Here is a 15100-nt window from a genome sequence, read left to right as displayed (position 1 = left end):
TTCACCGCTGGGTCCCCAGCATTTAGAACAACACCTGGTGTTTGCTTGCCATTTGCTGAGTGAATGCACTGTTGAAATGACTAAAGCTAAAGCTAATGGACTAAAGCTGGCAATATTGAAACAAGTTTAAATTTAAGTACAAAAATGCCACAGTAAGATAAATGATTAGATTTGGGAGGATACAAAAGGATTGGATTTTAGGCCTCCTGTAAACATTGTGAGCCCTGTACTCCAGTTAGGATGGACTCAGTGGGATGGGTAGCTTGCTTTAGGAACCAGCCCACTGGCCCCAGTGCCCTTAAGGCTACTGGGGACCTGCCCTCCTCCTGTGGTATCTCAGGGTCAGAGAACCAGAACTCAGGAGATGGTGCTGCTTGGCCCTCCCAGTGCAGCCGTCCAGCAAAGCTCATTAGCTGTTTGATTTGGGGGTTGGGGAGGTCAAGAACAGAACCTGCAGACCCTGCCCCCTCCCGACATAGCCCTAAGGCCCAGGATGGGGGGAGGCATGAGGGAGGGCCAGGGAGGTGGGCAGGAGCCAGGCCTTGAGCTGGGGCTGGCACTTCCAGCGGCCGAAGAGTTTCTTGGGATGTGCATGGTTTTCCCATTCCATATAAGCAGTGCCAGGAGGACGGTAGTGAATTAACAACTTCTTCCATGACACAGATGGAAAAGTCACTTTTATTTTAGGCCTGACAGTTTTCTTCCTCTGTCTCCCCCTGATGATTTTCTTCGTCTATCTCCCCCTCACCCCCAAGCATCACTTGCATCCCAGAAGAGTGACCTAAAGGGATACCTGCAGACATACAGCCTTTACACAGAGCCCAGAGCCTCGGGGCTGTTCTTCAACTGGCTTTTCTTTTGGATGGAGTCTCACTCTGTCGCCTAGCTGGAGTGCAATGGCAGCATCTCAGCTCACTGCAGAACCATCTCCTGGGTTCAAGCGATTTTCCTGCTTCAGCCTCCTGAGTAGCTGGGATTACAGGCACCCACCACCATGTCTGTCTAATTTTTTTTTGGATTTTTAGTAGAGACAGGGTTTCACCATGTTGGTCAGGCCGGTCTTGAACTCCTGACCTCAGGTAATCTACCCCTTTCAGCCTCCCAAAGTGCTGGGATTACAGGCGTGAACCACCATGCCTGGCCCATGCTGGCATTTTAAAAGACAGTGCTCTAATGCTCCCCTGGCATCACCTAAAATGACTATTCTGTGCCTGGAGGAACTGTGTTGGGGAGCTGGAGCCTGCAGCTTGGCGCCTGAGTTTCCTCTGTGTCAGCTCTCCCGAAAGCCCTCATCCAGGACAAACAGTGTTCAGGAAAAGCTGAGCGCATGGCCCACTTCTAGGCAGTGTTAATTATGGGCTCTAGGTGGTATTTTCCTGTCCTCAAGTCACTCAAGTCACCAACCTCCAGGGCTGCTGATGGGGACTGAATTGTCCCAAGGCCTCCCAGGCCCCTCCTCTGACACTATTCCTGACACCTTGGCCTGGGTTGTGCTGTGCCGTGGAGCAGTTGCTGGATAGGAGAGGGGAGAAGGGATGATGCCCGGGTGGAGGCTGGCAGAGCGGGCAATACTACCTGTGAGTCGGGGTTTCACAGCAGAAGATGCCCCTGCATGGGCTGGCGTGGGGATCTCAAGGGGAGGCGGGCACGGCCCCCTTCGGGTTTGAGGCTGCTTGGCAAGAGATTCCAGCCCACCTGGGCCTCCCGGAGCCTCACCCTAGGTTGATCGTCTTCCCCTCCCTGGAAAGTTCATCTGCCACCCACAGGTGCATGCACATACGTGCACAGTCCCCCGAAGGCCCTGGTGAACAGTTCTCTTTCCAGTGGAGTCTCATTGTGTTTTGCAGACTTCATTCTTCCCAGCTCGTTTGTGAAGTGAGTAAGGGGTATCATTACCATTCTTTACTTGTTAAGTTGCCCAAGAGGGAAAAAAAACAAACAAGAAAGTTTTTCCTCCTCCAAGAGTCTAATTACTTGTTTGGTGAGTCCCAACCCATATACATTTCCAAAGAGAGACACTCGATGCCTGCCGAAGAAATGTCCTTGGGCAGGTTTCAGAGACCCTCTGCCCGCCATCTGCTAGCACTGCAGCTGGGCAGGACTGTTGCCAGCACTTTTCAGTCAGCTTAGGAAACTAATTCTTGCCATGGTCCTTGAGGAAGTCCCCACCCCGCTGCAGCCCTCCCTGCTCTGTGCCCATTCCTGCCTCCAGTCTCGACATGCCATGCTGCTTTGTGCTGCCTTGCCTCTGTCCTTTCTGTCTCTGTGTCAGGCCTGCGCCTCACTTCCCATTCCACCTTCCACATTTCATATTCCTGTCCCCTCAGCACCTTCAGGTAACTCCCGCTCCTCTGAGCAGACTCTGTACCTTTTACCTGCTTTGATTTTTTCATAAACACATTCACTTGTATTTCTTTATCTGGCTTCTGTCCCTCCTATATTGTGAGCTCCCTGAGGTCAAGGTTTCCTCTAGCTTGCCTTTTTATCTTCCACACCTGGCTAGTTCCTGCACACGGTGGAGTGTGCTGAAGTGGGACCTCAGGGTGGGACACTCACCCTCTAGAATGGTGAAGGCTCAAGCATGTGCTTCTGATGTGTCCCTAACCCAGCTTCCAGGTTCTTGATTCTGATGCCTTACCCATTGTCAAATTTAACATCTGCCTTCTGGATACTGCCAACCCATCTTAGGACTTGTTTTTAGTCTCCCTGTCTTGGTCCATTTGAGCTGCTATGACAAAGTACCTTAGACTGGGTAATTTATAAACTGGGAAATTTATTGCTTACAGCTCTGGAGGCTGGGAAGTCCAGGATTAAGGTACCAGCAAATTTGGCATCTGGTGAGAGCTGCTCTCTGCCTCAAAGATAAGGTCTTCTGGCCGATTCCTTCTGTGGCAGAAGGGTAAAAGGGGCAACCAACTCCCTCAGGCCTCCTTTCTTTATCAGGGCACTGATCCCATTTGTGAGAGCTCCACCCTCATGACCTAATTTTTCTCCCAAAGGCCCCACCTCTTGATGCTATCACACTGGGGATTAAATTTCAACATATGAGCTTTGGGGGAACATAAACACTCAGAATATAGCACCCTCTTTACTGTGTACTACTTGGTCAGATTTGTTTTGAATTCTCTCCATTCATTCATTTTAATTCTTCCATGTGCCAGCCATGTTTTTAGGCATGGGGCCTACAGAAATGGACAAAACAGATATGGCTTCTTCCCTTATGGAACTTCTGTTCTATCGGGGAGAGACAGAAGAGAAGCAAGTAAACTGCTAAGTCGGATAATGTTGAGGAATGAGAGCAGGGTAGAGATGTAGGCTCTGCCCCTGGATGGGTTATGGGAGCTCACATTGCAGACAGCACGTGGGGTGGGATGTCTTGGACAGGCATCCTTGGAGAAGATACCTTGACACATTCTTTTTTATCTTTCTACTCTCGCACTTGTAAAAATGTCTTTAGTCTGACAAAAGAAAAGGCCCTGAGTATGTAAGGTTCTTTCTGTTAGTTAATGTGGTCAGATTTTATCATGGATGTTTGGTTAAATTGGTCAAGGGAAACTGATCCCCATACTGCACACTTGCTGAGGAGACATGCCCCAGGCTGTGGGAAGCAGGTGAGGTGTGCTCCCAGCAGGGACGGTGAACCAGGGGACGCCCAAATATTGCAGCAGTAAGCGTGCTGCAGAGGCAGCAGTGGGCTGAGTGCTGGCCTCAGTGCTTTGCAGTGGGGAGTCTAAGGACGTGAGCCTGGTGTCCAGTGAGTCTTGCAGCTTGGGGCCTCTGGCTCAGGACTGTTCATGTCACTTGGCTATGGGCAACCGAGCACCCTGACCATTGCCCGATGTGGATGGCCAGATGGTCAGGAAACGGTCATCCCAAGTGCAGCCATACCTTGAAGACCAGCTAAGAGAACATTTAATAAAACATTGAAATTCACAAAGCTCCAGAAGTACTTGGAAACCACCAGTTGCTTCATTTCCCCAGATAACACCTGTGGTGTCAGAGAAGGCAAAAACTGGTTACCTTGGGCCAGGGGTCACGGCCAGACCCCTTCGTGGGAGTGGTGTGCCCTGCCCTCCATTCCCTCCTCTAACTTTCTGCTCCTCTTTGGTTTGACAGATGAAGACATGTGCCTGTGGTGCCCCTCACTGCAAGAGATCAGGGAGGCATTCCACAGCCTGGGTGCCTACAGTCCTGCCCTCTACCCTCTGGGCCCCTTTTGGCACAGTGGCAGGTGAGTACTTCTCCTTCCTCACTGCCTTTTCTCTCTCTTTCGTTTTTTTGAGAGATAGGGTCTTGCTCTGTCACCTAGAGTGGAATACAGTGGTATAGTCATAGCTCACTGCAGGCTCCACCTCCCAGGCTCAAGTGATCCTCCCACCTCAGCCTCCTGAGTAGCTGGAACTACAGGCATGCACCACCACACCTGGCTAATTTTTAAATTTTTTGTAGAAGTGGGGTTTCCCTATGTTGTCCAGGTTGGTCTTGAACTCTTAGGCTCAAGCAGTCCTTCTGCTTCGACCTCCCGAAGTTCTGAGATTACAGGTGTGAGCCAATCCACTTCCAGCCACCTGTTCTCTTACTTATTTGGAAGTTGCTGGACTCAGGCTCTAGCCCATGTGTAGGGAATTACAGAACAACCACACACCCGCCACCTGTGGATCTGAGTATCAAACCAGGAAGGAATTTCCATGCTCCCAGCCTCAGGGAGATGGGAAGCACCCAAGAAGGCTGAGCGTGTTTTTGGCACTTCCTGACTCAGCCCTTGCTGCCCCCTCCTCTCCGGTGAAACCCAGACTTTGCAGCCTGGTTAGCATCCTTGCAGACATGTCCTAGTCCCTTGAGTCTCTTCAAGCCACTTGTTTGGCCCATTACCTAGTATCAACTCAGGAATAGCAGAGCATGCTTTTACGGTCCCACAACCCTCGGTTTTGTGTTGTGAGTGCCCCTGTTGAGCCTGGAGCTGGCTTTCTGGTGAACAGTGATGATCATTTGCCTATGCCTGGTCCCTGTCTGCGGGGAACAGTGCCATGTGATGCATAAATAGCTCTAGTGGGCGGATGGTGACTTAGCTTAAGGTCGTAAAAATGTTATATGTCATCATCTTGTTCTACAAATTTTAGCACATCCAAACTCTTGAGAACCCTCAAAGAAGGTGGTTTGAGATGGAACAGAGTGTTTTGAAGCTAGGGGTGGGGTGGGGGTGCTGTCATATAGGACTTCCCCAATGCTTCCCGCTGACAATCCTTCAGCTCCAGGAGGTGCCAGGTCCCCCTTCCCTCGCCTCAGCGGGCAGATGTTCCTCTGCATGGAAAGTCGGAGCTCTCCTAAGAACCTGTTCCACGACTGTGTTTAGCAATTGTCTGCCAAGCCAAACCACACTCAGCTCTGCTATAAATACCCCACACATGTGCCAGCCTGCCACACTCCTGCCCCTTTCCTCCCGGAGCTTGCAGCTCCATGTCTAGTGTAATGAGCCACTTGCCTCCTCCTGGCAGGGAGCTGCAATTGCACACCATCTTGGATGAGCGGGGGAGAGAATTACACTCAGAAAAACAAATGTATGTCGGAGGCAAGCAAGGGCCGTGGAGTCCAGAAGAGCCACTTGTGACTGCTGTGATGAGTGTGCCTGTGTCTGCCTAGGAGTGGGAGGCAGCAATGGAGACACAGCCACCAGGTCTCGCTCTACTCTATAAAGAGCCACTTCCCCACTGCTTCCTGGTTCTCCCAGGATTTGACTGCAGCCTGCCCTTCAGTGTGGGACAAATCTGTTGTCTCTAGAAGCAGAGGGGGCAGGAGGGATAAGAACTGTGGCTCTTTAAACATATCATCTCAAGTACTTTGGAACACAAACCCAGGCATGCAGACTTCAGCTTTCCCAGGCGCAGTTAAGCCTCGTGTGGGAGGAAAGCAGAGCCGTGTTGTCCTAGATCAGGGCCCAGGGAGCTGCCAGCACATCATGTCGTGCCCCAGACACGTCATTTTAACATCTGCCTCCTTTGGGCCTCACCTTGGCCTGGCTGTTGACACCATTTCCCATCAGAGGATTCAGAACTATCCCCAAGGATCTGGCTGACAGCCACAGGGGTGACTTCCTGCTCCTGGCTCTGGGAGCAGGCTGGGGACCACTTGCCAAGCCCCTCAGGGCTGGGGAGGCTTTTCTGGCTAGAGCCCCTCTCTATGTCTTCCCGGGGTAGGAGGATGGTAAAAATGCCTGGGTAGGTTTCCTAGGCTGCTGTGTTGTATCATGGGTTGGAGGGTGACCCCTCCAGAGTATTCAGGAAGCATCAAGAAGGTTCAAGCATCACTTCCCCAAGCATGGGATTCCCCAAGCATCCTTCATGGATGCCTGGGCCACAAGAGAGAGAAACCCCACAGCAGGCCATCTTCTCCCTGTGGTCCTTCTCATCCTGGCTCCTCACCAACTCAGAGGCTGTCTTGTGCCAGCTGGCTCCACCCAGGCATCTCTTTTCTGATGACTTCCAGGGATGCCTCCATCCAGGGGAACGGATGCCTCTGGGGCTTCTCCTGGGGTACCCACAGCACCTCACAATGGCCAGGGCTCAAAATGAGGGGCTCAGACGTCTGTGCATGACCCCACTAGGCGTCTAGGCTGTCTCTATAGTTGCTTTGAGAAAGACAAATCTTCTACCATTTCTTACTAATCTCAGATTTCCTTAAAAGCCATTACATCTCCCATCTAGTGCTTCTGGATTTCCTTTCAGAAACATGCAGTCCTTCCCCAGCTGGGCTGTACAGATCCTCTGGCGTCCACCTTGTTGGAACCAGTGGTCCTCTGCTCAGTGATGAGACTGTAGAGGGGAAATAGAAGGACGTTTTGGGGGAAGGGGAAAGGATGGAGCATGGATGTGAATAGAAAGCGGGTGGTAGGGGAGCTCATCAGCATCCTGAGAGGGGCTCGTGCCCACGTTGCCACACAGAAGGGCCTTGTCAGGTGCCCCCATCTCCCACAGGAGCACAAGAGAGGTCCTTAGGTAGCTGTGCATGGTCCTCCAAGGCCGTTCCTGCTACCAAGCCCAGCTGAAGTTAGAGCCCTGCACCAGTGCGCAGGCCTGGCCTCTGAAGACCAGAAGTCTGGAGCTGTTGCCTGGTGCCAGAAGCCTTGGCCACTTAGCTTTCTTTCTTTTCTTTTCTTTTCTTTTTTCTTTCTTTCTTTTTTTTTTTTTTTTTTTTTTGTTGTTGTTGAGACAGAGTTTTGTTCTTGTTGCCCAGCCTGGAGTGCAGTGGTGCAATCTCAGCTCACTACAACCTCCGCCACCAGGTTCAAGCTATTCTCCTGCCTCAGCCTCCCAAATAGCTGGGATTATAGGCGTGCACCACTGTGATGGCTAATCTTTTTTGTATTTTTAGTAGAGATGGGGTTTCACATGTTGGCCAGGTTGGTCTTGAACTCCTGATCTCAGGTGATCTGCCTTCCTCAGCCACCCCAAAGTGCTGGGATTATAGTCATGAGCTACCACACCCGGCCGGCCACTTGGTTTTCAAAGGAGCAGCCTGGTGAAGAGGCCAAAGGGTTAAATACATGACAGTTAACACTGACAGGGCTTCCTGTCAAGCACAGGGGCGATTGATTAAGGAGGCAGCTCTTTTTTTTTTTTTTTTTAAAGACAGGGTTTCACCATGTTGGTCAGGCTGGTCTTGAACTCCTAACCTCAGGTGATCCGCCTGCCTTGGCCTCCAAAGTGCTTGGATTATAGGCGTGAGCCACTATGCCTGGCCAAGGAGGCAGCTCTTGGTTAAGGTAGTAGTGGTGCTCATACACTGTACCTGCTGTCTTCTCTCTGAGAATGTCAGAATGCCATACAGATGGTAACTTCATTATTTTTTCAACTTTTGGCAGAAGAAGACGCAGAGACTTAGGTAAAGGTCAGTGACATGTCCCTCATAAGATTAATGAGTGTTGAACGGTGTCTCCAAGACACACACTCCAGTTCCTAGCTGCCGGCCACAGACCCTGGAGCTAGGAGTGGGACCGACAAGGCTGCTTTGCTCAACGGTGTTGCTGCTAGAGTCCAACGGTGGGGCCATCAGCTCACTCTAACCTGCTGAGCCCAGGAGGGGAACAGGGATGACAGATGGGCCGTTGAATCCCCTGGGCTCCATGGCCCCTTGCTGGGAGCAGTGGTGGAGTTTTGGGGATCAGCTGATGCTGCATCTCAGAACAGCAGCCGCAGATGCCAGCAGTTCAGTCAAGTGAGTCCTCTGAAAGACAAGGATTAGGGGACACCCATTATATTGCCCATGAGCCTGAGAAGGGGGCCCATGAAGTTCTGGAGCTCTGGCTGGTAAGCCAGCCAGGCATTCACTTGGGAAGACTGGCATTTCTTCCCAAGGAGGACAGGGCGCTCCTCACAGCCACACTCCCCTCCCCAGCTCAGAGAACACGTGTCACCACTTCACACCTTCTACACGCCTTCTCCCTTTGGCAGCATCTCTCTTCCACAGACTTTTTGAAGTTGACTCTGGCTGCCCTGTGCTGAGAAACCTGAAAGCACACCCACCTATGTCTGCACGCAGTGCCCACTCAAGGCTGGTATGAACCAGAGCTCCCCCTCACATACTGGTGCAGGGCCAGCTTGTGCCCAGATGTGCAAATGTCAGCCTCACCCCTTCAGTTGTGGCCCTAATAAATGCTGAAATCTGGAAGAAGGGCTGAGCCCAGCCCCAGCCTCCACTCCCCCACCAAATTTGGTTTGTTGGCACCTCCAACTTCCTGGTACCTCAGAGATATCTCTTTCCCCTCTGAGCTCAGCACTAGTGCCAGGCAGAGAAGAACTGAGATTTAGCAGGAGCTACAGGGCAGCACTCTTCTTGCCCCATGGCAGGGGGGCTGCACAGAGCCCATTGTCATCAATATCTTCACTTACCACTGTTAGCGGGAACCTTAAGCCAGTTCATAAAAGTGGAGAAGTGGGCGAGACAGCAGAGGGGAGCCTTGCCATAAGCTCTCTTTTTTTTTTTTTTTTTGAGACGGAGTTTCACTCTTGTTACCCAGGCTGGAGTGCAATGGCGTGATCTCGGCTCACCGCAACCTCCGCCTCCTGGGTTCAGGCAATTCTCCTGCCTCAGCCTCCTGAGTAGCTGGGATTACAGGCACGTGCCACCATGCCCAGCTAATTTTTTGTATTTTTAGTAGAGACAGGGTTTCACCATGTTGACCAGGATGGTCTCGATCTCTTGACCTCGTGATCCATCCGCCTCGGCCTCCCAAAGTGCTGGGATTACAGGCGTGAGCCACTGCGCCCGGCAAGCTCTCTTAACATACTTCAAATCAACAACGTACATTCGGCCATAGAGAAGTGAATGTGATCCCGCCCAGGCTCTCATCCCATGAGCGCGTGTCAGGGAGGGAGGCTTGTGGAAAGGGTGATGAGACTGCCATCCACTAAGACCCACGAAGGCCCCCTCACCATAAGCATCTCACCACCCTGCGTGTGGCTTGGTTTTTAAAGGAGGGATTTTTTTTTTTCCCTAGCCCTGGCCTCTAACATCATCTGGTGCTCAGCCAGATCCTGTCCGTCACTCAGGGAAACGCCACGCTGGGCTTGTCAGCATACAGCACATCAGCTCAGGGTGACATCTTTGGAGGGGGTTTTTAGGGATGTTTTTATTCTGATTTCTGCTATACTTGCTGACTTGCGAGCCAGCCCCCATGTCAGGCACCACATAGTGCACGTTTCAGTGCATGCAGGGTCGCCCTTGTCTAACAGACCGAGGGAGGACTCAAGGAAGACCCTTTGGTGGGATTGGAAGTGTTATTTTCTGGTTTCCAAGTCCTGGAAAACTAAAGCTGGAGGCCTCACCTGAATGGCAGCATGGGGAAGCCAATCCCCAAGAAGCCCCCCATGGGTCCCCTGTTCCTGGAGTTCACACGGTTCTGTAGCTTCCTCACCAAGTCACGTGACCAGCAGAAGAGATGGGATGTCACTTTCAAGGTTAGATTATGGGAGGCTGCGCCTTGGTCTCGGGCATACTCTCTTTTTTTTCTTCTTCTTCTTTTTAATTGCATTTTAGGTTTTGGGGTACATGTGAAGAACATGCAAGATTGTTGCATAGGTACACACATGGCAGTGTGATTTGCTGCCTTCCTCCCCATCACCTATATCTGGCATTTCTCCCCATGCTATCTCTTCCCACTTCCCCACCCCCCACTGTCCCTCCTCTATTTCCCCCCGACAGACCCCAGTGTATGATGCTCCCCTCCCTGTGTCCATGTGTTCTCATTGTTGAACACCCACCTATGAGTGAGAACATGCGGTGTTTGATTTTCTGTTTTCGTGTCAGTTTGCTGAGAATGATGGTTTCCAGGTTCATCTATGTCCCTACAAAGGACACGAACTCACCGTTTTTTATCACTGCATAGTATTCCATGGTGCATATGTGCCACATTTTCCCTGTCCAGTCTATCATCAGTGGGCATTTGGGTTGGTTCCAGGTCTTTGCTATTGTAAACAGTGCTGCAATGAACATTCGTGTGCATGTGTCCCTATAGTAGAATCCTTTGGATATATACCCAATAATGGGATTGCTGGGTCAAATGGAATTTCTATTTCTAGGTCCTTGAGGAATCGCCAGACTGTCTTCCACAATGGTTGAACTAATTTACACTCCCACCAACAGTGTAAAAGTGTTCCTATTTCTCCACATCCTCTCCAGCATCTGTTGTCTCCAGATTTTTTAATGATCGCCATTCTAACTGGTGTGAGATAGTATCTCAATGTAGTTTTGATTTGCATTTCTCTAATGACCAGTGATGATGAGCATTTTTTCATATGTTTGTTGGCCTCATGTATGTCTTCTTTTGTAAAGTGTCTGTTCATATCCTTTGCCCACTTTTGAATAGGCTTATTTGTTTCTTTCTTGTAAATCTGTTTTAGTTCTTTGTAGATTCTGGATATTAGGGTCTCGGGCATATTCTCTCTCCCTCTGTTTCTGATTGCTGGCTTTGGAGAACCAGCAGCCATGTGGAGAAACCCTGTGGAGAGGTCCTGGGGCCTGCGGATCAATGACTGTGTAAGTGAGCTGGGAGACAGGCCCTCCAGCCCAGTCAGGCTCAGCCCCACCTAACATATTGATGGACACATCCGAGAGACCCCTGAACCAGGACCACCCAACGGAGCTACCCCTGGATTCTTGGCCCTCAGAAACTACATGAGATCATCTGTGTGGAGGAATTTGCTGTGCCCAGCAGATGAGCAGCCCCAGGGCAGTGGTGTCCCACTCCGCACCTCGATCCTGCCCCCATGCCCACCTCCCGGGTTTCCTGTCGTCAGTTGTGGTTGTCTTCCATAGGGTGGTTCCAGGCGAGGCTGGCCTGAGTAGGAATGAGCATCAGGACACTCCCCAAGAGGTAGCCTTGGACATCAGTCTCAGCCACATCTACAAGGTGAGTCCAGCCGCCTGCTTCACTCAGGGCACTCTCGGCTCTCAGTCCAGACCCATTCAGCAGCTTAATTTGGGGAGCGTCACGGAGCATCTCCAGCGAGCTCAGCACCACGGCAGGCACTGTGCTGGCTGTGGACCAGATGCTACAGAAACCATGTTACCGGAAACGGGTCCCGATCCAGACCCCAAGAGAGGGTTCTTGGATCTTGCTCAAGAAAAAATTGGGGCCGGGCGCAGTGGCTTGTGCCTGTAATTACAGCACTTTGGGAGGCTAAGGCAGGCAGATCATTTGAGGTCAGTTTGAGACCAGCCTGACCAACATGGTAGAGCCTTGTCTCTACTAAAAATACAAAAAAATTAGCCAGGTGTGGTGGCAGGCGCCTGTAATCCCAGCTACTCGGGATTACAGGAGACAAAAGAATGACTTGAATCTGGGAGACAGAGGTTTTAGTGAGCTGAGATGGTGCCACTGCACTCCAACCTGGCAGGGTGACAGAGCGAGACTCTGTCTCAAATGAAAAAAAAAGAAAAAGAGGCCAGGCACAGTGGCTTACACCTGTAATCCCAGCACTTTGGGAGGCTGAAGTGGGCAGATCACCTGAGGTCAGGAGTTAGAGACCAGCTTGGCCAACATGGTGAAACCCTGTCTCTACTAAAAATACGAAAACTAGCCAGCCGTGGTGGCACATACCTATAGTCCTAGCTACTCGGGAGGCTGAAGCAGGAGAATCTCTTTAACCCAGGAGATGGAGGTTGCAGTTAGCTGAGATTGTGCCATTGCACTCCAGCCTGGGCAACAAGAGAGAAACTCTGTCTCAAAAAAAAAAAGAAAGAGAGAGTTAGAAGTTAATCTATAAGGCCGGGCGCGGTGGCTCAAGCCTGTAATCCCAGCACTTTGGGAGGCCAAGGCGGGTGGATCACGAGGTCAAGAGATCGAGACCATCCTGGTCAACATGGTGAAACCCTGTCTCTACTAATACAAAAAATTAGCTGGGCATGGTGGCGCGTGCCTGTAATCGCAGCTACTCAGGAGGCTGAGGCAGGAGAATTGCCTGAACCCAGGAGGCGGAGGTTGCGGTGAGCCAAGATTGTGCCATTGCACTCCAGCCTGGGTAACAAGAGCGAAACTCCGTCTCAAAAAAAAAAAAAAAGAAGTTAATCTATAGACTAAAATGAAGGAGGCAAGTTTCTTAAGAAAGTAAAGGAGGCCAGACATGGTGGCTCATGCCTATAATCACAGCACTTTCGGAGGCCAAGGTGGGCGGATCACCTAAGGTCAGGAGTTTGAGGCCAGCCTGACGAACATGGAGAAACCTCATCTCTACTAAAAATACAAAAATCGGCTGGGCGTGGTGGCTCATGCCTGTAATCCCAGCACTTTAGGAGGCCAAGGCGGGTGGATCATGAGGTCAAGAGATCAAGACCAACCTGGCCAACATGGTGAAACCCTGTCTCTACTAAATACAAAAATTAGCTCGGCATGGTGGTGCATGCCTGTAGGCCCAGCTACTCGGGAGGCTGAGGCAGGAGAATTGCTTGAAACCAGGACACAGAGGTTGCAGTGAGCTGAGGTCATGCCCCTGCACTCCAGCCTAGCGACAGAGCAAGACTCTGTCTCAAAAAAAAAAAAAAATACAAAAATACAAAAAGTTAGCCAGGTGTAGCGGTGCCTGCCTGTAATCCCAGCTACTCAGGAGGCTGAGGCAGGAGAAGCAAGTGCTTGAACCCAGGAGGTGGAGTTTGTGGTGCGCCGAGATCGTGCCATTGCACTTGCACTCCAGTCTGGGCAACCAGCGAAACTCTGTCTCAGAAAAAAAAAAAGAAAGGAATAGGCAGGGTAGGGTGGCTCACGCCTGTAATCCAGGCACTTTGGGAGGCCAAGGCAGGTAGATCACCTGAGGTCAGGAATTTGAGACCAGCCTGGCCATCATGGTGAAGCCCCGTCTCTACTAAAACTACAAAAATTAGTCAGGCATGGAGGCATGAGCCTGTAATCCCAGCTACTTGGAGGGCTGAGGCAGAAGAATTGCTCAAAACCCAGAACTGAGGGTTTCTCCCCTTTTTAGACCATATGGAGCAACTTGATGACATCACCGTGGCATGTGTAAACTGTCATGGTGCTGGTGAGAGTGTCTTTTAGCATGCTAATACGTTATAATTAGCATATAATGAGCAGTGAGGCCAACCAGAGGTCACTCTGGTCATCATCTTGGTTTTGGTGGGATCTGGCCAGCTTCTTGACTGCAACCTGTTTTATCAGCGGGGTCTTTGTGAGCTGTATCTTGTGCCAACCTCCTATCTTATCCTGTAAGAATACCTAACCTCCTGGGAGTGCAGCCCAGTAGGTCTCAGGCTTATTTTACCCAGTCCCTATTCAAGATGGAGTCACTCTGGTTCAAATGCCTCTGACAAGCTCACTTTCCATACCTGTGCTTGCCACTCAGGACCCTGCAGGGGCCCCGAATCCTGGCCTCACTGTTTCCTGAGCTCCTATCCAGCATGGCCTCAGGCTCACAGTGCCGTCCCTCCTGCCCAAGTGTCTCCCGGGTCCTCGATGTCCTCTCTTCCCCAATGCCCTGGCCACCCCTGCCCTCTTCTCTTTCTCTCCAGTTTCTGTCGCTGTGTGCCCAGGCCCAGCCGGGGGCCTACACTGATGAGAACCTCATGGACCTGATGGAGCTGCTGTGCCGCACCGGCCTGGATGTGGGGCTCTGCCTGCTGCCCAAGACCGACCTCCAGCAGCTTCTGCTTCTGCTTTTGGAGAACATCCAGGAGTGGCCAGGAAAGGTACTACACACCCAGAGCCTGGTCCTCATGCAGCTTCATCACTAGGGACCGAGGTGGCCCCTAGGGTGCCCTGAGTGGGGATAGCACTGCCTGGAGGTCATCGGAATGCCCGGGTCTCTGCCCACTTACTCCCCTGTACTGTGTGGGCTGGGTGGCCAGGGCAGAAGGGAAGGCGGTGTCCTCCTGCAGCCCATGGGGTGCCCCTCACCTGCAGCTCCAGGAACTGTGCTGCATCCTGAGCTGGGTGTCCGACCACCACCACAACCTGCTGGCCCTCGTGCAGTTCTTCCCGGATGTGACCTCTCGGAGCAGGTGCGTGCAGCTCCTCTGCCACCTCCTCCCTCTCCCACTCATCTCTTCAGGGTCTTGCAGGGATCCAGAATCCTCCCCGTCAGCCCCAACAAACCTCCCCCGCCCAATTTCTAATCCCCAGGAGGGAGAACTAAAAATATACTCACTAATGAGTTCTTTACAAATGAAAAAAAGCCTAATTTTCTTAACATGGTCTTATTAGCAAAACAATTGCCTTCTGCAATTAGCTCCTGCCTGCAGTGCCCCCACCCTCCTTTGTTTGGGGCTCCCTCCTGAGTCTTCAGCTCCTTCTTGTTATTCAGACCTCAGCTGAATTTTGTCCCCTGATCACCTCACTTGCGCTCCCACTCCCACACTCTCAATTCATCCTTCAGTTTTCTTTTCTGCCTAGCATTTACCTCTGCCAGAAATTATGTTACTGTTTGTTTCCTTGTTGATGGCTCTGGCTGTCTTCAAAGTCGTCACCACCAGAGCTGCCTTGTCAGGGTCACTGTCATATTGTCCCAGATCTAGAACAGTGCCTGGCATGCTGTTTGGTGCTCTGTAAATTCTTTGCCAATCAATGAAGTGAGTAAACAAACTCAGCCTAGGAGGAGCT

The 15100-nt window shown here is 51.3% G+C and overlaps 1 protein-coding gene across 1 annotated transcript in view; it reads left to right on the top strand.

Moving 5' to 3' along the window:
• The window catches only part of FAM178B (family with sequence similarity 178 member B), a 103194-nt gene that overhangs the window by 40692 nt on the left and 47402 nt on the right, over positions 1-15100 (top strand). The window contains 4 exon segments of the mRNA XM_064371345.1: positions 4117-4231; positions 11311-11404; positions 14014-14190; positions 14405-14502. Coding sequence (XP_064227415.1) covers positions 4117-4231; positions 11311-11404; positions 14014-14190; positions 14405-14502 — 484 coding nt within the window.

The sequence above is a fragment of the Aotus nancymaae genome, unplaced genomic scaffold (assembly GCF_030222135.1).
Source record: "Aotus nancymaae isolate 86718 unplaced genomic scaffold, 86718_ANA_hifiasm-v0.15.2.pri h1tg000131l, whole genome shotgun sequence".
NCBI lineage: Eukaryota > Metazoa > Chordata > Mammalia > Primates > Aotidae > Aotus > Aotus nancymaae.
Note: the sequence above shows the minus strand (reverse complement) of the source record. Positions and strands in the feature narration are given on the sequence as shown.